Source organism: Oncorhynchus keta, chromosome 34 (genome assembly GCF_023373465.1).
Source record: "Oncorhynchus keta strain PuntledgeMale-10-30-2019 chromosome 34, Oket_V2, whole genome shotgun sequence".
Lineage (NCBI taxonomy): Eukaryota > Metazoa > Chordata > Actinopteri > Salmoniformes > Salmonidae > Oncorhynchus > Oncorhynchus keta.
The window spans coordinates 33,158,336-33,183,980 of record NC_068454.1 but is presented as its reverse complement, the minus strand read 5'-3'; the positions used below and the strand labels follow the sequence as shown (position 1 = coordinate 33,183,980).

Sequence of the window (25,645 nt, the reverse complement as noted above, 5' to 3'; positions counted from 1 at the left end):
ATTCAGATCTGGTGTTATGAAGATCCTGAGGTATTGAAACCCCTGTGTTTTCCATTGGAAAGGACAAAGTGTCTTCATAGAGCTGGTGAGTGTAATATTGAGAGGGCAGACAGTGGATTTGTTAAAATTGATCTTATAACCTGAAAACTTGCCATACTGAGCAATTGTGTCTAAAATGAGAGGGAGGGATTTCTCAGGGTTGGATATGTAGAGCAAGACATCATCCGCGTAAAGCGAAATCTTGTGCTGCAGGCCACCTGCAGAAACACCCATAATACTTGGATTGCTCCTTATCAGCTCTGCCAGAGGCTCCGCCCCCAACAAGTAGAGCAGCGGGGACAGCGAGCACCCTTGTCTTGTGCCCCGTTCCAGAGGGAATCTGTCAGAGTTCAGTCCATTAGTAGTCACCATGGCATTTGGATGAGAGTATAGTGATTTGATCCATTTCATAAAATTTGTGCCCATATTGAACTTTTCTAAGACTGAAAACAGAAAGCTCCACTCCATCCTGTCAAACGCCTTCTCAGCATCCAGTGAAGCCAGCAGGACAGGGGTCTTTTGTGCGTTTACTTGATCAATAATATCAAAAAGACGGCGAATGTTATCAGAAGAGTATCTGTCTCTAATAAATCCAGTTTGGTCCGCTTTTATTATTTTGGGAAGAAGAGTGTTTAGTCTTTTGGTGAGCAATTTGGTAATTATTTTATAGTTGAAATCCAACAAGCTTATGGGCCGGAAGGACGAGCAGGATAGGGGGTCCTTGTCCTTCTTTAGCAACACTGTAATGCGAGCTGTGTGCATTGAGTCTGGGAGAACTCCGTTTTTGCAAAAATCCTCCAGCATTGGCATGAAGATAGGGCTGAGCTGGGGCCAAAAAGCTTTGTAGAACTCTGGGGAATCCATCTGGGCCTGGGGACTTATTCGGTGGCATGGAGGTAATTGCCTCCAGGATCTCCTCAGGAGTGAAGGGGGGGTTGAGATCTTCCTGGTCGGTCTCTGATAGTTTAGGTAGCAGGATTCCCTCTAGGAAAGAGTGGAGTTCTGCCTCTGTGTGTTTTCTCTCAGAGGTATATAGTTTGCAGTAAAAATCATGAAAAGTTCAATTGATCTTTTTTGGGTCATATGTGATCTCGTCCTCTGCTGTTCGGATAGCCATGATTGTTCGCTCTGACTGCTCCTTTTTTAATTGGTAAGCAAGCAATCTACTGGGCCTATTGCTATACGCATGGTATTTCTGTTTAGTAAAGAGAATTTTTCTTTTTTATCTCCCGAGTGTAGTCCAAATTCAGTTTGGCTTTGGCTGCTTTAAGATGACTCCAGGAGGTGCTGTCTAGGGATTGTTTATGTATTTTTTCACAGCATTCCAGCTCCCTCTCAAGATCTAGCCTGTGTGCTTCCATTGCTTTTTTCTTAGAAGAAGCATATGCAATTAGATGACCTCTTAGTGTGGCTTTAGCAGCGTCCCACGTTGTGGCCGGAGAAACAGGAGAATCTTTATTGTCTTGTGTGTAGTTGTTTATCCATGTAGTTACCAATGTATAGAACTCGTCATTTGATAGCATGGAGGTGTTGAATTTCCAGCTCTTTGACCTCGGGATGTTTTTGCAGAGGTCAAAGCGGAGGTGGACAAAGGCGTGATCTGAAAGTGCTATGGATCCGATTGTACAAGTGGCTGAATTTATGAAACTCTTTGGGATAAAAATGTAATCTATACGGGAGTAGGTGTTGTGGACATTAGAGTAGTATGTATAGTCCATAGATGAGCTATTATTCTCTCTCCAGATATCTATCAGTCCCATCTCTTTAGTAAGAGAGTTCAACATCTTTGCAGATCTAGGATTTGTGGTGGGGACTTGAGGAGATTTGGCTAGGGTTGGGTTAAGGGTACAATTAAAATCTCTGGCCACCACACCAAAGGAGACACAATGCTCATTGAACAGGATTATAATTTTTGACATGAAGGCAGGAGTATCTGTGTTAGGGGCGTATATGTTTAATATAGTAATTGGTTGACCATATAGTGACCCAGTTATCAAAATAAATCTCCCCTCCGGATCAGATATGTTTTTGTCTATTATGAATGGAACATTTTTATGGATAAGTATGGCTGTGCCTCTACTGTTTGATTTGAAAGATGAGAAATACACCTGTCCCACCCAAGCTCTGCGGAGTTTGGCATGTTCAGCATCACAGAGGTGTCTCTTGTAATAGCGCAATGTCTGCGTTTTCCTTTTTAGAGCACATAGTATCTTTTTTTTTGTTTTATTGCATGCCCTAGACCATGGCAGTTCCATGTCAATAGATTTAAGGTACTAGTCATCGTCATCGAGCAGTAATCAAACTTTAGTGCAAGTCATCGCTGGGTAAAAGTGGATAGTAATTACAGCTGCGTTCACATAAAAGGAAAATAAATGGTGTACATAAAATAATAATCTCTGAACACCCCAGCCGAGTTCCCAAACAACTCGACACATCCTGTTGGATCTATTACCCCCCCCGCTCAGTCTCAATTCTGTGCTCCGAATAAAACAAAAACCGGGAACAGTTAGCAACGCACAATGTCTCCCTCTCCCCACCAAAGAAATGCCTCATCCTCTCCACCCCGCATTGAGTAAATAACACAGTTGCCCTCGTCCAGACCACAGTAAAAGAGGGGAGAAAAATAAAATCAATAGCCCAGCCTACATATACCTCCCCCAAGGGACATAGGGAACCCCAGGTAATAATAGCAACAACAAAAAAACAGTGAAATAAAAGTAGGCTGAAACATTAGTAGGCCATACAGCCCATCCCTCTCAGTTAAAGGAAAATAAATATACATTGGACGGCTATAATGACATTTAGGGGGTGGGTCTCTGAATATCGGCTATATGTCGTCTTACCTCCTTTAGTAATGGCATTAATCGCATTTAGTATTTGGTCTGTTTCTCATTGGCCAGGATTGTCTTTCAAAAAACGTTTTGCCTCTTTTGGAGTTTTGAAGTGTCGCAAGGCTCCTTGGTGAAGAATCCTGAGCTCGTTTGGGTATTTGAATCCCCTGAAGATGCCTCGGTCAATGGAGTATTTCTTCACCTCGTCAAACTCTCTGCGCTTTCGGCGTATTCCAGCTGACAGGTCCTGGTGTAAAGCGAGTTTGGCGTTTCCCACTGTGATGGTGTTGTTTTTCGCCGCCTGTAGGACTTGTTCCTTGTCGGTGAATCTTAGGAAACATATGGGCGCGGTGGTTGTCTGGCTGCTGGTGGGGGCCTCAGTGCTCGGTGAGCTCTCTCGAGTTCTATGGGCCTGTCGGTGGGCAGGTGGAGCCACTCGGGAAGTTTGTCTTGCAGGTAGCGGATCAGGGGTATGTTTCCCTCTTCTTTTTCGCCCAGATTGAATAGAACACAATTATTCCTTCGCCCCCTGTTTTCCAGGTCCTCTGTTTTCTCTTCCAGATGCTCGATTTTCTTTTTAGCATATGCTATTGTTTCCATGGCATCTGTCAATAAGTTTTCCATGGATAGGATTCGCCCCTCTGCCTCAACCATAAACGCGGGGCGCCTGGACATCTTGTTGTTGATGTCAGGCAAAGCGTTTTCCAGGATTGTCACCTTGCCCCCTATCGCACTGAGCTGAGAGTTAATGGCATCTAATTTGGTGTTTAGTTCTGTACGTTGGGATCTCAACTCAGAAAGGATGTCTTCGACAGAGTGCGAGGTTGGCATTCATTGTGCCTCGTGGGGGAGCGGGTTCTCTTGCTCCTGGCTAATGGTGCTAGTTTTTTCTGAAGCTAGCTTCTTCTTGGAGGCTTTTTCCTTCGCTAATACTCGAGTCCGGGTAAAAATGTCACCTGTAGTGTCGCCTTTTGTAGCCGCCATTACTTTTTCTTACTAAAGCTAAATGAGTGTGAACTTGGAGTGGAGGTAAGATTAGGAATTGGAAACTACTTGTGCGGAGCTCTTAGTTCATGCGGCCATCTCGTTCAAGGGTCACGTGATCCCTTCAGAAAATTACTTTTAAAGAATGACCAGGCATCCTTGACTGACGGGATGAGGTCAATATCCTTCCAGGATACCTGTACCAGGTCGATTAGAAAGGCCTGCTCTCAGAAGTGTTTTAGGGAGCGTTTGACAGTGATGAGGGCTGGTCGTTTGACCGCAGACCCATAGCGGATGCAGGCAATGAGGCTGTGATAGCTGAGATCCTGATTGAAATCAGCAGAGGTGTATTTGGAGGGAAAGTTGGTCAGGATATTATCTATGAGGGTGCCCATGTTTACTGATTTTTATGGTTGTAACTGGTAGGTTCCTTGATAATTAATGTGTGATTGAGGGCATCTAGCTTAGACTGTAGGACTGCTGGGGTGTTAAGCATATCCCAGTTTAGGTCACCTAACAGAACAAACTCTGAAGATAATTGGGGGACAATTAATTCACTTATGGTTCATCCACCTCTGGCCTGCTCGCCTCCCTACCACTGAGGAAGTACAGTTCCCGCTCAGCCCAGTCAAAACTGTTCGCTGCTCTGGCCCCCCAATGGTGGAACAAACTCCCTCACGACGCCAGGACAGCGGAGTCAATCACCACCTTTCGGAGACACCTGAAACCCCACCTCTTTAAGGAATACCTAGGATAGGATAAGTAATCCTTCTCACCCCCCTTTAAGATTTAGATGCACTATTGTAAAGTGACTGTTCTACTGGATGTCATAAGGTGAATGCACCAATTTGTAAGTCGCTCTGGATAAGAGCGTCTGCTAAATGACTTAAATGTAAATGTTAAATGATGGTGTCCAGGGCACAGCTGGGAGCTGAGGGGGTCTATAATAGGCGGCAACAGTGAGGGACTTATTTCTGTTAGAAGCTCGAACTGTTTGTGCATAGACCTGGAAAGTATGACAGAACTTTGCAAGCTATCTCTGCAGTAGATTGCAACTCCTCCCCCTTTTGGCAGTTCTAGCTTGATGGAAAATGTTGTAGTTGGGTATGATTTTTTTCATTATCCAGCAGGCATCAGCTATGTAGCCAATTGATTACAGGGTCCAGTGTACAGCAATAGATGAAACAGGGAAGCCGCTAGGTAGTCGTTACTACGCCAGCACACAGGAGACACAGCGTTTTAAAGTTAGCAGTCTGGGGTAGGTAGAAGCATCTGCTCTGTCGTCCGGTTGAAGGGACAGCTGATGGAATTACGTCTGCGGACCAGTTGTGGTGGTATGACGGGGCACTCTGTCGATGAAGGGATGGCGAAAGAGGTTTTGTATTTGTGGTCATTTAATTTGCTAGCTGGGAGATGCGCCTGGCTCAGGGCTAGCTTCGGGGCTGGGTCACTCCGTGGCAGCTAGCTAGCTGTGATGATCAATTGTCCAGGGTTTACAGCAGGGATCTGGAGTGGAGAAAAACAGTCCGAGGCTGGCGGGTATTATCCAGGCTTAAAAAAACGTCCGATGCCTGAGCAGAGGGTAAAGGCCGCTAGCAGTGGCTAACAATGACTAAATAGCCAGTAACTTAGCTAATTAGCTGGCTACCTTCTGATTGAAAGTTTTGGCTAAAGTTTGAGGCGGGTTACTGGAAGGTATATTTAATTGAAAAATAAATTGGAATATATACAAAAAGTAAACGAGAGGACAACAAACCACGCCTGCACTGCTACGCCATCTTGGCGTAGCTACGCCATCTAATCAATGCTTAGAGTTTGTCAGAATTTGACCTCAAGTTCTCAATGAGATTAAGGTCTGGGGGTTTCATGGCCATATACCCAAAATATTGATGTTTTTTTCCCAGAGTCACTTAGTAATCACTTTTGCCTTATAGCAAGTTGCTCCATTATGCTGGAAAATGCATTGTTTTTCACCAAACTGTTCCTGGATGCTTGGGAGAAGTTGCTCTCGGAGGATATGTTGATACCATTCTTTATTCATGGCTGTGTTCTTAGGCAAAATTGTGAGTGATCCCACTCCCTTGGCTGAGAAGCAACCCTACACATGAATGGTCTCAGGATGCTTTACTGTTGGCATGACACAGGACTGATGGTAGTGCTCACCTTGTCTTCTCCGCAGGGGATTCATCAGAGAAAATAACTTTACCCCAGTCCTCAGCAGTCCAATCCCTGTACCTTTTTACAGAATATCAGTCTTTCCCTGATGTTTTTCCTGGAGAGAAGTGGCTTCTTTGCTGCCCTTCTTGACACAAGGCCATCTTCCAAAAGTCTTTGCCTCACTGTGCATGCAGATGCACTCACACCTGCCTGCTGCCATTCCTGAGCAAGCTCTGTACTGGTGGTGCCCCGATCCCACAGCTGAATCAACTTTAGGAGACGGTCCTGGTGCTTGCAGGACTTTCTTGGGCGCTCTGAAGCCTTCACAAGAATTCAACCACTCTCCTTGAAGTTCTTGATGATTCGATAAATGGTTGATTTAGGTGCAATCTTACTGGCTGCAATATCCTTGCCTGTGAAGCCCTTTTTGTGCAAAGCAGTGATGACAGCACGTGTTTCCTTGCAGGTCACCATGCTTGACAGAGGAAGAACAATGATTACAAGCACCGCCCTCCTTTTGAAGCTTCCAGTCTGTTATTCAAACTCAATCAGCATGACAGAGTGATCTCCAGCCTTGTCCTCGTCAACACTCACACCTGTGTTAACGAGAGAATCACTGACATGATGTCAGCTGGTCCTTTTGTGGCAGGGCTGAAATACAGTGGGAATGTTTTTTGTACTATCACCATCTGTAATGGCAACTGCTCCACCAGTGACTGCAAGGCCCTACACAGGGTGGCGCAAAAGGCCCAGAGCATCACTGGGGTAGAGCTTCCATTCATCTTAAACATTCCTGCCAGGCTGTGTCTGAGAAAGGGCAGAAAAACTAACAAGACTTTTTTTTATTTATTTTTATTTCACCTTTATTTAACCATGTAGGCTAGTTGAGAACAAGTTCTCATTTGCAACTGCGACCTGGCCAAGATAAAGTATAGCAGTGTGAACAGACAACACAGAGTTACACATGGAGTAAACAATTAGCAAGTCAATAACACAGTAGAAAAAAATGGGCAGTCTATATACAAGGCTTTGCAAAAGGCATGAAGGTAGGAGAATAATACAATTTTGCCACTGCCTGATAAATGATCAGATGGGCATGTACAGGTAGAGATATTGGTGTGCAAAAGAGCAGAAAAGTTAAATAAAAACAGTATAAAAACAGTATGGGAATCCTCAGAAAAAGGGTGAGCTATTTACCACAGACATGCCTACACTGCAGCATCGGTTAGCTGCTCGGATATTCTTTTGAAGTTGGAGAGGGAGATAAGTCTCACTACTGGCACCTCACAGGCAGAGTTATGGATTACCATTCGTTGCTGAGGTGTTGGCTTTAGGGATGATTAGTGAGATACACCTGCTGGAGCGCGTATTTATCCTCTGCCAGTGAACTGAGATAAGGCACTTTTACCTAGCTTGGACTTCAGATGACCTGAGCCAGTGGGTCTGCACATTTTAATAACAGTAGGGCCAGCTGCAGAGCATACACCTGGTGGGTGGTATACCTTTAGTGACAAAACGGATGGCAATTAATCAGACTCTCCAGTTTGCTGCCTATAGTCCCATTTTGTAGATGAGCCGTGTCGAGGATCGGTAGGATAGTCAGTTTTACTAGGGTAAAGCGTGAGTGAAGGAGGCTTTTTCAAATAAAAGCCGCTGGTTTGATTTTTGATTAATGTTTGATTGAGTTGGAAGGTTTGATTTGCCAGACATTAACTTATAGATGTCCACATATTCAAGGTTGGAACCATCCAGGGTGGTGATGCTCAAACATTGGGTTTCAGCGATCAGTAAGAAACTGCATTTGGTTTTACCATTGAGCAGTTGGAGGCCACAGCTGAATTGAAGCTCGCTTGAGGTTGCAAGCACATAAACAGTCAAGATCTTTGGGAGTCGTCAGACCAGGGAATCGCCCGCAGCAAGAGCAACATCATTGATATATACAGAGAAAAGAGTGCCCAAAAACCCTGTGGCACCCCAGAGACTCCAGAGGACCGAATATGCTTATTCTAACTCTGTCTGCAAAGTAATTGGCATACTAAAACAGTCATCCGAAATGGCTGTTGAGTCTGAATAAATATATTGAAAGTGCTGGAAGGACGGCTGCAATACTGTCTTTTATCGATTCAATCATTTAACTATGCTGAGGTGCACCCGAGCAAACCAGATTGCACAGTGTATTAAGGGGAATCGACGCCTGGCTCAAATAGAAACCGGTTTCTAGTAAGCGTCTGTGTAAAGTGATTTTAGCAAATAAACGCCCAGGCTATTAATTGAAGTTTTACAGTATCTGCGTTCTCAGTGTTTAGTTCCCCCCACATTTCATGGATTATTTCTTATCTATATTACTTCCTCTTGTGCGTTATTGGAATATAGCTCACAAGTTAAACATTTCACTAATGTTTTACACCTGTATCATGAATATTTGACAAACTTAAATCCACAACTTGCTTGGACTATTTTGCCATCCTTGCGTCCCAAAATCAACTAATGTACTTCATTCATGGCAGAAAGTACCAGAAAATGTCTCCTTAACCTCTCTGCACTCAGTGATATCGAATTCACAGAACCTCATTTGCCCAGGGCCGATGATGACGGGCTTCACATTTAATCTAAGTTCCTAATTGGAACTATTATGGCCTTCGAAATGTTAGCTATTAAAATCACATCCAACAATATCAAGGTGCTAGAAATCTAGGGCTTAAAAACAAAGATGTAATTGTACGGTGATGATTCATGTTTTCTTTTAAATCCACGATTTGGATCCCTCCATAACCTTACATGATTTAGAAATGTGTTTCTAACCTCTGGATTACAACCAAATTATGATAAGTGTACTATTACATATCGAATCATAAAAAACATAACTTTTACGTTACTGAGATTATCACTACAATTAAATAGATAAGATCTTGCTGGAAAGGAAAATACCTATTTGTGGAAAAATCTCCCTAATAAACTCTTTAGTCATATCCCAGTTTACCTATTGGTTTATGGCTCTGACTACACCTAATGATATGAGCAAAACATATACCATTTTATTTGGAATTAAATGGGCATTTTTATATAATGAGTATGAATTCAGAGGGCAGAAATTATAAAATATTAAACCATTATACCTCTAACTAAAGGCTACAATCATACTAAAGCTGTACTTAAGTCCGAACTTGTTCTTTAGCAGATTAGTAAAAATGGCTCACCTCCGTGTTCAGGAATGGCCTTTTACCCTTTATTCTGATTTTATAACCTCTCACTTTATTTGAACATTAAATCTCATATCACTATTTTAAAACAAGCCATAGAAAGTTAGTTGCAATTTCAATTTAATCTACCAGAAAACACAAAACAAATATTGCAGCAAATATTAGGGTTTAACTCAGATACTAATTGATTTTAAAAAAAATGTTTGAGGGGATTTTTTAAAAACCCTATAATCTTTGCCAACCCAGACAGTGGGATCACATCAGTGACTCAACCCACTCAAGTGACGCACCCCTCCTAGGGATGGCATGAAAGAGCACCAGTAAGCCATTGACTCAGCCCCTGTAATAGGGTTAGAGGCAGAGAATCCCAGTGGAAAGAGGGGGACTGGCCAAGCAGAGACGGCAAGGGCGGTTCGTTGCTCCAGAGCCTTTCCGTTCGCCTTCACACTCCTGGGCCAGACTACACTCAATCATATGACCCACTGAAGAGATGAGTAGAGACTAGAAGGCTCGGCCTCATACTCCGATTCGCTGCTTAATGGGGAAAACCCGGGGTAAAGTTTCTGTCGGCTGAATGAGCGACATCCTACAGCATTTCCCTCCAGAAGCCATGAGAAATTTGTCTGGCTGCGGGGACCGTGCAAGGGGATGTATACTAACGTTACTATCTGTACTTACTGGTGCCACAGATGCTGTTTCATCCTTTTCTGCACTGAAATTACCATGCCTAATGATTGCGTATGAAGCTGGGCTTGCAGCACAGCTATCCTCGCCGTAAGGCGATCATTTTCCTGTATATTGAGTCCAGCGACTGCAATTAGAAGGCATCATGTTAATGTTACTACTGAGCTTCGGCTGTTGAAGGTCCTGACGAACCATGTCCAGATAAAGCGTCCGGAGTGAAAAAGTTGAATGAAAAAAAGTTGAGTGAGGGAAAATTATAAATGTTAATTAAAAAGTAAAAACCGTAAAGTTGTCAGGTAGCAAAGTAAGGTTGGCAACAAAATGCACAGCAACACGTAAACAAGACAAAGATCGTGCTTTTTGGAGAAATGCCCTCTGCTCTGATGTATATATTGAAGGAACATCTCAAGACGTCATCAGGAAGTTAAAGCTTGGTTGCAAATGGGTCTTCCAAATGGACAATGACCCCAAGCGTACTTCCAAAATTGTTGTCCTTAAGCCATTTTGCCACAAAGTCAAGGTATTGGAGTGGCCATCACAAAGCCCTGACCTCAACCCTATATAAATAACTGAAAAGGCGTGTGTGAGCAAGGAGGCCTACAAACCAGACTGTCACACCAGCTCTGTCAGGAGGAATGGGCCAAAATTCACCCAACTTATTGTGGGAAGCTTGTGGAAGGCTACCCGAAACGTTTGACACAAGTTAAACAATTTGAAATGAAATGCTAATTGAGTGTATGTAAACTTCTGACCCACTGGGAATCTGGTGAAAGAGATATAATTATTTCTACTGTTATTCTGACATTTCACATTCTTAACATAAAGTGGGGATCCTAACTGACCTAAGACGGGAATTTTTACGAGGATGAAATTTCAGGAATTGTGAAACTGAGCTTAAATGTATTTGGCTAAGGTGTATGTCAACTTCTGACTTCAACTGTCGTTTTTCAATTTAAATTATCATACAACATTCTTGCAACCACTAGAATGTTCCAGTGCGTTCAGAAAGTATTCAGACCCCTGGACCTTCCACATTTTGTTACGTTAAAGCCTTATTCTAAAATGCATTAAAAAAAAACTCAATCTGCACACATTACCCCACAATGACAAAGCAAAACATTTTTTTTTACATTTTCTTTCCAAAATAAATAATGAAATGTCACATTTACATAAGTATTCCTACACTTTACTCAGTACTTTGTTGAATCACCTTTGGCAGAAATTGTAGTGTCATCTTGGCGATGACACTACAAGCTTAGCACACTACAAGCTTAGCACACATGTTTGGGAAGTTATTCCCTTTTCTGCAGATGCTCTCAGGTTGGAGGGGGATTGTCACTGCACACCTATTTTCAGATCTCCGGAGATGTTCGATCAGGTTCAAGTCTGGGCTCTGGCTGGGCCAATCAAGGACATTCAGAGACTTGTCCCGAAGCCACTACAGCTTTCTCTTGGCTGTGTCGCTTAGTTGTTGTCCTGTTGGAAGTTGAACCTTCGTCCAAGTCTGAGGTCCTGAGCGCTCTGGAGCAGGTTTTCATCAAGGATGTCTTTTGTACTTAGCTCCGTTCATCTTTGCCTCAATCTTGACTTGTCTCCTAGTCCCTGCTGCTGAAAAACATCCCCACAGCATGATGCTGCCACCACTATGCTTCACCGTAGGTATGATGCCAGCTTTCCTCCAGATGTGGTGCCTGGCATTTAGGCCAAAGAGTTCAATCTTGTTTCTCATGGTCTGAGAGTCCTTTAGGTGCCTTTTGGCAAACTCCAAGCAGGCAAGTCAGTTAAGAACATTCTTATTTACAATGACGGCCTATCCCCGCCAAACCCATGTGGCCTGTGATCGTGAAGGTACAGACTAGTGGAGCTTATGCATGGTCCGCCAGGCCCAATACCAGTCCACATACCAAGTGTTGTCATCGATTCCTTGTTGAGACGCCACACTGCTGCTTTGTCACATGGGATGGCAGCAGCTTTCCACGAAAGTGTTTGTGTCCTGGTAGGCGTCCTGGTAATACTATTGAGTTATCCTCTGCGTAGTTGTTAATGATGATCACCACTCGCTGCAAGTCCTCATGCTTCACTTGTAACCTGTGCTTATTTGGGCCAGCTCTCTTTTTGATGGGAGGCATGATTAGACCATTCTCCTTGTATGACTGGTGGAGTTGATTCAGGCGTGATCTACTGATGCCGAAAGACAAATTCTGGATACATATATTTGAGCGTTATTATACAATAGATGCAAAATGGCATTCTGAGAACATCACTACACAGTTCGTACACAATGTTAGCTAGCTAGCCAGCCGTCTCATGTCCACTGGCTAGCTAACAACAAGCTTTAACTAGTAATACAAACTGATTGTCATAGCTAGCTAAAGTTAACCAAATAGTTTCCATGTTAGCTTGTTAGGCTATAACTAGCAATGCGAAATGGCATTCTGAGTGAACATCACGAACGTTACACACGCTTCATAGATGTAAGTTAAAAAAAATACATATATATTTTTAAAATATAAATGTGGTTGGTTGAAGTGAGCAAATATTGATGATCAGATTAATCAGTGATTTTGTTATATCATTTTGAGGGGAAATGGTGGAGTAGCTCAGTGGCAGGGCTGCCAAGCAGGAGCTTGCCATTCCTACATTATATCAGAAGGTCACAGCAGTCATCAGCAAAATTTGCTGCTGGGTCTATTAGATCATATTCACAGCCCACTCACTCACGTGTGTGTACAGTTTTTTTGTATGACACCCTGAAAGCATTGTTGTTGCCTACAGTACAATTACAATAAGAACATGCTAAAGGCACTCCATCTCCAAGGTGAACATGTGCGTACAAGACAATTCATTTGTATGCCTTCTATGAGCAACTGGTGTGTGTTTTGTTTGCGTGTTCACTCAGTTGACGGTTTTAGATGTTGCGAGGCAGAAAAAGGCCCCTTTTTATAATGGAAAAAGATTCAATTTGGCCTGTGTGGTTTCTCAGAATGTTTGTCTGTTCTGTGACTCTCCATTTCCTCTGAGGCAGAGGGGATTCCACACTGAAACCATTAACCTGACTGTCCTGCCACTTATGCGCCCCTTTTAATTTCCCCTCTTCTCTCTCCATGGGTCAGAGCATAATTAGCAAAAGGACTGGGCAGAGTTGTTAATCTTCAATTAAAAGCTAATGGCACAAATCTGAATGTGATAGGATTAGGCAGAATCAAAATTGTGGGCAGTTTCCTTTGAATAATATTGGCATTTCCCTTCTCAAGGATCATCTCCACCTCTGATCCACCACCTACTGTGATTCTAGGAAATAAGCATGTCACAACTGACCGACATGCACCCAATTGACTGACAGCAGTTTCTGGTCAGCTCCTGTCCACATGCCAATAGCCCAATAGTATTCTAACACTCAGGGGTTGCATTAGCTTTCAGAAATCTACATTTTCAAAATGCAGACGGCCAGACCATTTCACCTGTGTTTTACATTGAAAGTTTGTAGCCAGCTACATTTCCTAATGTTTTGCTTGAAGTTAATCTTGCATTTTAACTTGCTACCGGAGGAAAAACTACACTGGAGGAAAGTACTGGAAAAAAGTAGCCTACACCAGTCAGAGCGCTGTCTGATGATCTAATGACCAGCAAAGATGGGCTATTGCATCTGATTGGAGAAGTGCAACTGAAGCACGAAATTAGTCCTTTTACATTCATGATTTGGACTGAACACCAAGCACCAAGCAAATTGTACAGTAAGAAGCATTTTAGATGTGTTTACAAAACGCAGCAAGATATTTGGCTGCGGTTTATCTTTTCTGCATGAAAAATGCAGTATCCTGCATTAATGCGACCCCTGGCTGACTGAAGTCAATACCATTTTCCAAGACAATTCAATGTCTGGTTGTGAGTTAGGACTTACTGACACATGCCTTGACCGTGTTCTTAGAAACACAGCCTGAAGAACAGAGGGTCAGTTGTGTGTGTCAGTAATTGACGCTACCCACACCTCCCAGGATTCTCTCAATTTTAGAACCTGGCAGTCATGGAGCCCACAGAGGATGTTTTTGTCCAAATCTAAGCAATGCATCGGCCAGACTTAACTAGTAGCTAACTCCAGCAGCCTGAGAACCTCCTGGGGCCTTTTACAGCTCCACTAATGAAGAGGCTGATTCACTTACAGCCTATCGATTTCCCTGGAACTCTCTGGCTTGTTCCCCCTGCCTGCTGCCACACCTCTCCTCTGGAGCTAGCGGAGTCTGAGCTGCCCGGCTGTTAGCTGCCTATCAGGCCAGGCGTGAGGCATGCTGCCTTGGCTCTAGTTGGCTGCAGTGTTAACCGTCAACGCGTTGCAGGAGCAGCAGGGGGTCTACTCCATGGCGCACCTGGCCTCCCCACTGCGACAGCTGCCAGGCAGGAATGTGCAAGGTCGAGGTGGATGTGGGTGGAAATTCGCAGCGTGATCAGAACACGACCCCCTAACATTTAAACCTGCTAATGTAAGCGCCAAAGAAATCAGGGGAATGTGCTGCTTTAATCAAATGTATGTTTCTGTTTCTCTTTCTGGAAGTCCTGAGTCTAGTGCGATGGGAAAGAGACTAAGTGTCTCCTGTTTTGAACTGCTCCTCCTGAATGATGTGTAACCAGTTTCCACTTTGACTCACATCACTGGATGACTGATCTGTTAATCATGCCGCACTTGGAAATGTAGTGGTTTTAATAAATTAAACATACTGTATTTTTAATTGACCAATAACCTGTAAGACTGTAGCCTTGGCCTATCTGTACCACAATATTTAAGCAGATTTAGTTGCAGTGCAGGATTACAATGACCGTTGAATAGCAGTTAAATAGTTACTGCAGTATGCTGTTAAAATGATGAACTCGGCCCAGGACTAGCATCTTGCTGTCCCATTTGATAGTTAGTGAAGTCAGTGTAGAATAATGAATGTTTTATGAGTGTACATGTTTACCAACTATTACTAGCGAATGCGTTCTTAGTCTTGTTTTGCTAGTGCGCTGGTTAAAAATAGACAAGCCGTGTGTGTTTCTCAAGCCTGTGGTGTGTGTGAAGTAGAGCCATGATCCCAGGCAGAGGTCACAGTCAGTCATGTCACAAGACCTCATGAGGACACTGACCTTCCTAATGCTTTAAGTTGAGGAAATAAGTCTGGTGTCACTCAGTCTCAGCTGAGATTCATAGACTTCCTGATGTTAACATCATATCAACACACTTTTATGATCATGGGATATTGATGGCTCCAACTCTAACACATATCAATGTAAAGGGGCAAAGGCTTCACATATTCATCCTCAACCTTATTTTAATAAATTTACAAGTTAATGTAAACCTTTTGAAATGCCCAGCATGCTCATGCTTTGACAGCTGCACAGTTCATACAGTAGCTTAACAGAAGCGCAGTGTGCTTTCAATTAACTCTGGACTGAGCTGATGGCAAAGCAAATTTTGCCCCTACCGGCAAACACACCAGTCTTAAAAACCTTCACAGCCAGAGCCCTGAAAGCGTCTGGAAATTAAACGGGTGGGGGTCAAAGTTGTTTTGGCCAGAGGAGAAAAGTGTACAATCCTGTATGCATTAATTTGACAGCTCAACCCCAGGAAGCAGGCCTGTAAAGGTCATGTGGGTTGAGGCTGGCCGGGTAGTGCGACAACACCATGGCCGCCGCTGGGCTCAACTAACTGACCTTTGAGCAATGTTTGTGTGCTCAGAATACGTTAAAGCTGATGTTCTTGGAAAGGAATGGAGTTCTCTTGTGTAAAACCCTAAGTTGTAAACTGCACCTTCCCCTCCCCTGTTCTCTCTCCTTTACACTATCCCCTAGCCTCCACCTCCTGTGGGCTGCTGGCCACTCGGCTGTAAGCTAGCCACTGACTCTCACACAGGTTCCAGTGAACACCAGAAACAATTATTACTACAGAAATGTAGGAAATCAAGTTTTTCCCAATACAAGCAGTAGACCTCCATCAGGCAACAAACCTCAGACACCACTCCTTAGAGAGCGACCTGAAATACAGTTGAGATAGAAAATAAATTGTAAGTGTTTATCCGAGGTAGGGGTGTGAATGTTTTAAGTGTTTCAACGAAATTGGTATCTTCAACATTTTGAAGAAAATCCATGTTAACTGCACTGTGGAAAAACTTTTTTAAAATTTTTATCGCAAAACTACCACTAACAGGTCCCCATCATAAATGGAACGATACAAATTGTACAAATACCTAACGCAACAATGCTTTAACTTTCGTCGGAGGAGATATGCATCGTTCAAATGATTTGCCACACATCTGAAGCGCTCCACACATCATCGTCATTAACTGTTGGAAAAATGGCAGGGTGAGACATACGACAGCAGTGAAAGTCCTATATGGCAATACTTTAAATGTGATGAAATGAAAACTTTGCTTGGTGAAATTGAGCTACAGTGGTAGTACAGGTGATGCTTAACCATCTAAAAGGGCGGCACCATGAGACCCAAACTGTTGCTGGCAGTGGGCGCAGGCTTTTCACAAGAAGGTGTCTTAAGGGACGAAGTGATGAAATCCCACCTGATTTTAGAAATGATTGCGGTTGATTTGCAGCCATTGTCAATGGTGGAGGATGTCGGCTTCGATGCGCGCTGATGGCATATCTAGAACCAGACTACAAGATGCCGTGTCCCATGTCGAACAACAGTGACTGCCTGGATGGAGAAGTTGTACTCTGCAAGTACACGGCATGAGCTCTCAAAAACCCGATATGTGGTGTTAAGTTTGTTGGACGTCTATGAACAAGCTGTTATATACGGGTCGCGTTAGAGTTCTGAAATGTTTAAGTGGACCATGAGAATCTGCTTTTTAAAACCATTTCGCTTGCGTTTTATATTTAAAGTCAAGTGTTTTCTTTGCTTCAGTAGAGTAATCAGGGGTGTGCAACTATAGTTGTCCTTCACAGAAAATAGCCAAGTTTTTTTAGTGCAACATACTCTGCAGAAAATAACTTCATGTCATTTGGTAAAAATGAAGTGCAACGGTATTTGGCTAGCAGCGACAAGTAAATGATCTTGAAAGATATTGCTGCTTTTATTTCTGTTTAGGATAAGTAGCTTGCTGCATTCTATGATGTTTTGCTTGAAGTTACCTAATGGAGAAAAGTAAGCTACACTTAGAAGAGAACTACCGGAGAAATGCTACAGATCAGTCGGAGCACTGTCTGCTGATAGAATTCCCTTCTGTGAATTCTCATCCTGAGTGGAGGAGTGCAACTGAAGCCAAAAATGAGTCTGTCAAGCAGAAATTACGACAAGAAGCATTTTCTTATGAGCTTTATATTTTTCTCTCCCCCAAATGAAAAACACAGAATTCTGCGTTATTGTGACCCCTGCATAGTGGTTCCTCCTTTTAAAAGTTGCGAGCTTACGCCGCGGGACTTGGAGGTAATTTGTGGTTTTGTACGGTACCCTGTTTCACCACCTCATTGCTCCAGACCAGCATAAGGGGGAGTTCGTCCTGTGTCTCTAACTGATAATGAATGGGTGACATAAACCTAAATAGAAACTGATCATTATTTACAAATTAGTAACAATGTCTTACCCCATGTTCAAGAATGGTATTTTTCTCACTCATTTTACGTTATTTGAAAACTAAATAATTCCAAATATAATTTTTTGAACAAAGCGATTTATTATTGGATATTCTCACAGATATATTATTAACCCTGTTATGAGCAGGACAATTTATATTGGTCATGGCTCCCAAGTGTCGCACAATGGGTTTGCCTTGCAGTTCTCCAGCTGTATCCACTGAAAGAGCTTGAGTTTCAAGGCACGAGGACAGGGGACACGGGATGGGCCGCAGAGCCGGCACAGAAGACCGACTTGGCCCATGGAAGGGAAGAAGGGAGTGGAACCCCACCCCGACACACTGGCAACACTTTAATGGGCTTTGCACTAATAATGGCGCTGACTAGGGAAACGTTCCCTCTGTTCTGTTCTTAGTCAAACGAAAAATGTTAACTAATAATGGGTACTTTATGCTTTCATTAATAAAATTATAAAAATTGTCTTTCAAAATGCCAACGTTTATTTAGCTATGGATCCATAATGAATTACAATGGGAATAAATATCACTGAATTACAGAAATATCCTCAAAATGTAATTATTGGCGGAGAGTCACGTCATATTTTTCAATATACTGTAGGCTTACCATAGGCGACATGAGTCTCTCTAGTGTTGAGTAATGTGCTGTTAATAGTGGTGTAGGTCTTATTTAAAGAGCATATTGAAGTGAGCAGCAATAGTTTTTTGAAGCAAATGCCTACAACTATTTTAGCATTGTTTCGTGCTGCTCTGAGACAAGCATGGGGACTGGCCTTGATAAATAAATTAGGTTTTTATTTTCACTTAATTTCCATTTGTGTATTAGACTAGAATTACAAAATTAGGGTGTAGAAATGTTATGCTCATATACCCTGATGAAGACAGCTAGTCTGTTAACGTTGGTTATTAAATTATTGCCTCTGAGCTCCTAGAGCGGGCGGCTCACCTTTAATTTTTCAAGTGTTCCACTCCTCTAGCCAAAATTGGTGTGCGTTTCTTTCGCCTCTAGATACTCTTAGTGTGATCTTTATTTAACTAGGCAAGTCAGTTATTTACAAGGACAGCCTACTCCTTCCTCCCCGTCCGCATTCTCTAGTACAGCCACTATTGAAGGCTATCAAATGCTTCTCAAAGATGCCCTCTGGTGGTCAAACTAGCACCAACTAGCATTAATGGTACCAGTGGTTCACACTTAAATAACGTGCCATAGAATTCTGCGGCACCATGCAAGCTGCCCGCAGTACGCAGCAGAGAATCTAAAAACAGCATTAATTACCATAGTTGCTGAGTGGGTGGGGGACCGCAGTAAGATGAGCGCCTTTTGGTAGCCAGCTGCGGTAGATGGAATTGCATTGCCACCTAGGGGTTATACGCAGGAAAATATCTACACTGTGAATTCACATGTAATTGTATTTTTTTATCATTTAAATGCAACAAAACACATGTTAAACATTTAAGGAACATTTTACATTTGTCACAGCCCTACTTCGAGGAGTTGATGATTTTCATAATGGCCTTGCTTGGGAGTGATGGGCGGAATTTATTCTAAAAGAGTAACATAAACAAAACAAACATTTACCCACAATGGGAGGAGTGAAGACTGGAGACTGGGAGAGCACGACACAACTCAGTGCTATTTGTGTGATTGTAAAAATGTATCTTTTTATGAAGGTCTGAGATGATAGCTGTCCGGGACACAAAGTACCTGCTCACTAAGTCAGAAATTGATTCATTGTAGCTTATGTACTGTCACAATGCCTTCACTGATCTTATTCTGTCTGATTGCATAATAAAACATTTTAGAAGTGTTTTTTTTCAGTTGCTGGTGTCCTGTTACAAATGCCGGCTGGGATATTTGTTTCCATTGCAAGGTGTTTGGTAAAATGATGACACCAGCTCAATATGTTTAAGGTCAATAGTGCAACAGTGTTGAATGTCCTCCAAAAACAATGACCAGAAAACAAACTGCTTACCTTCATCATAAATATGGCTATCCTGGGACTAGGATTTGTAGTGTTGTCCTTTTTGCTGAAATGAAATGAGGCGTAACAGTGCACTCCAGTTTGGTGTTGCTGTTGTGTTGAATGTGGTTGTTTTACACCAGCCTATAGAATAGGCCGAACCTATGGATTGGACATGGGAACAGACCTTAAGTGATATTCATCAGTCAAGGATAATGTATTCACTATGCAGCCAGTAGAAGTGTGTGTCACCAGGAGTCCAGGGAAGCTTGTGGTAGAGTGAGGGTATTTATATTGTCCTCATAGCTACAAACAGTGGCATTTCCCTACTAACATTGTATGGTTTTACCCCAGGCATCCAACATAATAGGTGGTGTCTGGCTATCCAGAAAGTCAAGGGTCAAATGCTACCTACAACCCCTGAACACCCTCTCCATGAAACAAGCATTCTTCCCACTCTGTTGTCTGTGAGCCCATTCTCTGTGCTGTCCTAGATACTAGTACAGCAAACCTGTATTGTTGCTTTTTCTTGTACTCAACCAAGGGAGGGTAGTCCCATGCTGTTAGTTTTCTCAAACAAGCCTCTATTCTTAATTGTATTGTCATCCTTGAGTTGTCTCACAACTGGCAATCTTGGCAGGAATTCTCCAAGTCTAGCACCACTGTCCAACTGTCTTTCGATATCACCCCACATGAAGATGAAACGCAAGTCTCTACATCTGTAATTGACCACCTGTTTCTCTGTGGCCCAATTTTGGTGAACAGTGTACAGTATACTACACGTTACTGTAGCAGGGAGGAAAGGATATCTTCAGATTCCCCTTCGCTTTTCTACTATCCTCTGGTCTGCATTGTGACTGACCTAAGCCTTGGGATGCATCCCAACTGGTAACCAATTTCCTATATAGTGCACTACTTTTGACCAAAGCCCACAGGCCTCTGTTCAAAAGTAGTCCACTATAAAGGGAAAGGGTTGCCATTTGAGACGCAACCTGAGTATTTGTTGTGAGGACACACACACTACCTATTCAATGGGTGTAACTGTGGAGAGGGGTTTGGCCGGTGGAAGATGGGGGACAGAGACGGGAGCTGTCTGTTTGTTATAAGCCGAGAGCATCGGAGGAGCCCATTGGGGTCATTAGGCTTGACACACACACACACACACACACACACACACACACACACAGCTCTGCTGACTGGAGGAAACAATAATGGAAGCATTCTTGCGGAGTGATCCCGGTTGAGCGGCCAGCCGACCTGCTGGATCGCTAACTCACTGGGCTTTGTTCTTCTCTCATTGGGATGGGATGTGGAGACTAATGTTATTATTATTATTATTATTATTATTATATACACACACTGCTTTTGATTTAGAACTGAAATAGTTTGAGAAATGTGTGATATATTTGGTATACAGTTTTTATATTGTCATCGTGAGTAGTTTTACTCTCTTATTACAGCTGGTAACCTTTGTCCGTGAGAATGATAAAAAAACAAACAGCTTTTTGGGTCATGGTTGTCTTAGTCTCCACAGCCTAGCTGAGAGGCTGAAGGGAACAGCTCTCAGCTGTGTGTCACTGAGCTGCGGTGAAGGCGCTTCCTCATGACTTCACCTCATCGCTGCCCGGCGTACCCGCTCCATCCACTCGATGTAGAGCCCCACATATATGACACCAGGGTTGTGAGGGCAAACACAGCCGCTGCATGCCTGGGAGTCTGCCGGTTACAGAGATGACATGTTTTCACATTGCTGACACTGCTCGTTTGATGTCAACTACAGTGAACATGATTCTACTTGACTCTGGGAGATATTGAAGATGTGATGTTTGGAAGGTATTCTTAAAAAAATATATTATTGTACATGTGCATCTTATCAGATTCCTCTTTCCATACCGTATGCGTGACTAGTGAGCTGTAAGTAATCGCCCCCCAGGGCCTTTCTTAAACACTAAGATTATATTTTCCAAGTACTGTATCTCCTGTCCTAAGAGCACTTTTGCCATCATGCATTAGCATACGCCTGAAGACATTCATTTTGCATTTGTCATTTTAGCAGGCTCTCTTATCCATAGCGACTTAGTTATTCATCAACTACCCATCAGACAATACCCAGAACCTCTATATGACAGGTTAAAGACATATCTGGGAGTTGTAGAAAGAGATGGACAATGTGGTATTAATCCGGGAGAGCTGGTACCCTCTTATAGGAGATTTTACATTCCCAGAAATACTAAGCACATTAGGGCGGCAGGCAACGTATGTTCGTGGAACAAGTGCTCTCGTGACTCCACGGCACACTTGATTTGGTCCCTGGGGTCCCCTGCTATGTCTGTTCAACTCAGCACTTCTGCACACACAGGCAATCTCCTCCCATTCAAATTCATCATTGGTGATGCCTCCTGATATTTTGTGACAACCACTCAAAGGCAAGGAAAAGCCTTCCATATGGATCCATCAGGTTTAAATTAAGGTGCCTTGACCTCCGTTGCTGCAGTGTAGCTGATCCCTAGAGGTGCAATTCTGTCGGAGTTCACATGGAGTTATACTCAGCATGTAGGCTGCTGTACTCCCTATTCATTTTAATTGTTGTCAGATGGAGCACTTGTTGCCCCCTCTGCGTGTAAAGGCTTGTTAGCGTAGTGCTGATGTCAGTAGTACTGTATGATGGACTTTGCGGCCCTCTAACTCATTCCCAAAAGAATGCATTTCAGAACTGTCATTCTGTATGAGTGTTGCCAGACCGAATTGACAAGAAAAGTGTACCTGTCAACTCTACAGTGATCTGTGCATTGGCCAGGTTGTTAATGTCCGCTTCCTTAGTCTCTCTGTCTCTGTTGCAGACCCTGGTTGGACCGTAATGACCGCACGTTTCCGGTTGCCTGCTGGCAGATCTTACAATGTCCGGGCGTCGGAGCTGGCACGCGACAGCCAGCACACGGAGGTGGTCTGCAACATACTTCTCTTGGACAACACCGTCCAATCCTTCAAAGTTAACGTAAGTATCACAACAAACTAGTATATTCATGTTTGTGTACAGTATGTTCCTGATCGACTGTAATGTGTTAACCATGTTGAAAACACTAAATGGCCATGTCCCAGAGTAGTACAGTATTGCAGCCCAACTCTACACACAAACTCTGGCTCTCCAACTATCGAACACTGTCCTCTTGCGGTGGTAGATCTTTCAGGGCTATTTTGCCGCCAAGATTGTGCTTCTCTCCCCTATAAAATTTCCAGGACTGTTAGACCACAACATGTTGTTAATCTAAGATGAAAATGTCCCCCAGCTGTTCCTGACACCCTCTGCAGGGTGGAGAAGGAAGGGGGTTTAGGCCAGGGCTGCAGCCCTAGCTCCTCTCACCATGAAATGCCTGACATTCCTACTCAGAGGAGCCTCCCCAAGTGCTGCCCATTTCAAGTACATACTCGCTCACAGGCAGCATCTTTCTAGCTACACATACACACACTGGGTGCCAATCAGGGACAGTAAATCATAGTGTTCACTGTCTTGATTGCAACACCATTGTTTTCCCTCCCGATAGAGAGCAGTTGTTGCTGCTGCTGCTAGGTTATTTGAGCGCGGCAGCCAGCCACAGAGAAAATGTTCACCACAGGACATTTCTCTCGATGTTGTCATTGTTCAGAAAGATGGCCACAGAATCATATTTAATGTCAGGGGGAATATAAAAGCGGTTGCACAAAGTCACAAACTGTCCCCACATGTTATATAACAGTTATTATGGAACTTCTGAGTTATGTTTTTTTTTTTTTTAATAATCTCCATCTGTTGCCCCGGTAGCCCAGCTTTAACATGAGTTCATGACTGGTCTTGGCCGAGCAGCTTAATGAATCAAACTCAACTTCCCTGATTTCCTCCCTCAGTTTCACAGCGATTTGTACTATGCGGTTCCTGGAAACGCAGCCGTCCCTGGCGTAACAAGTGTTGAATTGATCAGATTTAACCAAGCCTTGTTGTGACTTACATACAGATCTTTTGATCTTTTGAATGTGAGTGGAAATTCATAATCCAAGGTGGAGATTTGAGAATGAGAGAAGGGAGGAGGAGAGAGGGGGATGAAGGGGATAGTAAGGAATGGCCTGAGTGATTGTTGGTGTCAGACAGGTCAATGTAAATATTCTCATTCCTGGTTGTCTGGGTGGGTGTAAAGTGGGGAAAGGTAGGGTATGTGCTTATACAATACGCTCATGCATGCATACATTGTGAGGTGCTTTCTGGACAAGCTTAAAAGGGTGTGCGAGCATGGTGTGAGTGTGACGCTCGACTGTGTGTGTAGCCCCATGCCATATCCTCAGCCCCTGGCCTCCCACTTTAGAACTCCCCTCCCAGGGGACCACTCAAGAGACTCCTCTCCCTGCCTGCCCCCTTCTCTCCCTGCCGGCCTGTGTCCAGGGTTAAAGTTCTGTCACTGCGACGGATTTCCGTCCTATGGATTCTGGAGAGTTTGTTTAAAAATGCTGCTTTGGAGATGAGACTGATACAGAATTGTCTGTTCTACAAAATAAATTCCCAAATAATTGTTTTTTGCAAATAGACTTATGCTGGGTGCACTGAACTGACAGTGATGTTGAGATAAAGGGATTCAAATGAGAGGTTGGCCGATTAATCTGAATGGCCGATTTAATTAGGGCCGAGTTCAAGTTTTCATAACAATCGGAAATCGGTATTTTTGGGCAGCTATTTATTTTTTTATATTAAAATATTTTTTAATTTTAAAAATATTTTTTATACCTTTTTATTTAACTAGGCAAGTCAGTTAAGAACACATTCTTATTTTCAATGACGGTCTAGGAACGGTGGGTTAACTGCCTCGTTCAGGCGCAGAACGACAGCTTTTCACCTTGTCGGCTCGGGGGATCCAGTCTTGCAACCTTACAGTTAACTAGTCCAACGCAATAACGACCTGCCTCTCTTGTTGCACTCCACAAGGAGACTGCCTGTTACGCAAATGCAGTAAGCCACGGCAAGTAGCTTGCTAGCATTAAACTTATCTTATCAAAAACAATCAATCATAATCACTAGTTAACAACACATGGTTGACGATATTACTAGATATTATCTAGCGTATCCTGCGTTGCATATAATCTGACTGAGCATACAAGTATCTAAGTATCTGACTGAGCGGTGGTAGGCAGAAGCAGGCGCGTAAACATTCATTCAAACAGCACTTTCCTGCTTTTTGCGAGCAGCTCTTCGTTGTGCATCAAGCATTGCGCTGTTTATGACTTCAAGCCTATCAACTCCTGAGATGATGCTTGTGTAACTGAAGTGAAATGGCTAGCTAGTTAGTGCGCTAATAGCGTTTCAAACATCACTTGCTCTGAGCCTGCTTGTAGTTGTTCCCCTTGCTCTGCATGGGTAACGCTGCTTCGATGGTGGCTGTTGTCATTGTGTTGCTGGTTCAAGCCCAGGGAGGAGCGAGGAGAGGGGCGGAAGCTATACTGTTACACTGGCAATACTAAAGTGCCTATAAGAACATCCAATAGTGAAAGGTTAATGAAATACAAATTGTATAGAGGGAAATAGTCCTATAATGACTACAACCTAAAACTTCTTACCTGGGAATATTGAAGACTCATGTTAAAAGGAACCACTAGCGTTCATATGTTCTCATGTTCTGGGCAAGGAACTTAAATGTTCGCTTTTTTACATGGCACATAATGCATTTTTACTTCTAACACTTTGTTTTTGCATTATTTAAACCAAAGTGAACATGTTTCATTATTTACTTGAGGCTAAATTGATTTTATTGATGTATTATATTCAGTTAAAATAAGTGTTCATTCAGTATTGTTGTAATTGTCATTATTACAAATAAATAGATACAAAATCGTCCGATTTAATCGGTATCGACTTTTTTGGTCCTCCAATAATCGGTATCTGCATTGAAAAATCATAATCGGTCGACCTCTAATTTTAAATAGTCTAATGTGCACAACTCAAACAGTTGTGTGTAGCTGCTGGAAAAGACATCCTGAGTGATCAAGTATAGGCTTTGAATGAGACTTTCCAGTGCTACTGTTTTTGCCATGTAATGTTATTAAAACAAAATCAGACGACCCCATAGTAGAATAGTTGACCTATTTACCTAGTCGGCTTGTATTCAATGTGAGAGAAATATTAATCTTGGGGCGCATTCGAGTTGCGAGAGCCATAGGGAGGGAAACGTATTCTAACAAGCAGTCAGTGCACAACA

General features: G+C 43.0%; 1 protein-coding gene across 2 annotated transcripts in view; it reads left to right on the top strand.

The window, feature by feature from the left end:
* The window catches only part of LOC118366971 (tyrosine-protein phosphatase non-receptor type 4-like), a 104,015-nt gene that overhangs the window by 12,116 nt on the left and 66,254 nt on the right, over window positions 1-25,645 (top strand). For both annotated transcript variants that reach the window (XM_052493723.1, XM_035749850.2), the window contains exon 2: window positions 22,271-22,425. In XM_052493723.1, coding sequence (XP_052349683.1) covers window positions 22,288-22,425 — 138 coding nt within the window. In that variant the 5' untranslated portion in view covers window positions 22,271-22,287. The remainder of the gene's footprint in view (window positions 1-22,270; window positions 22,426-25,645) is intronic.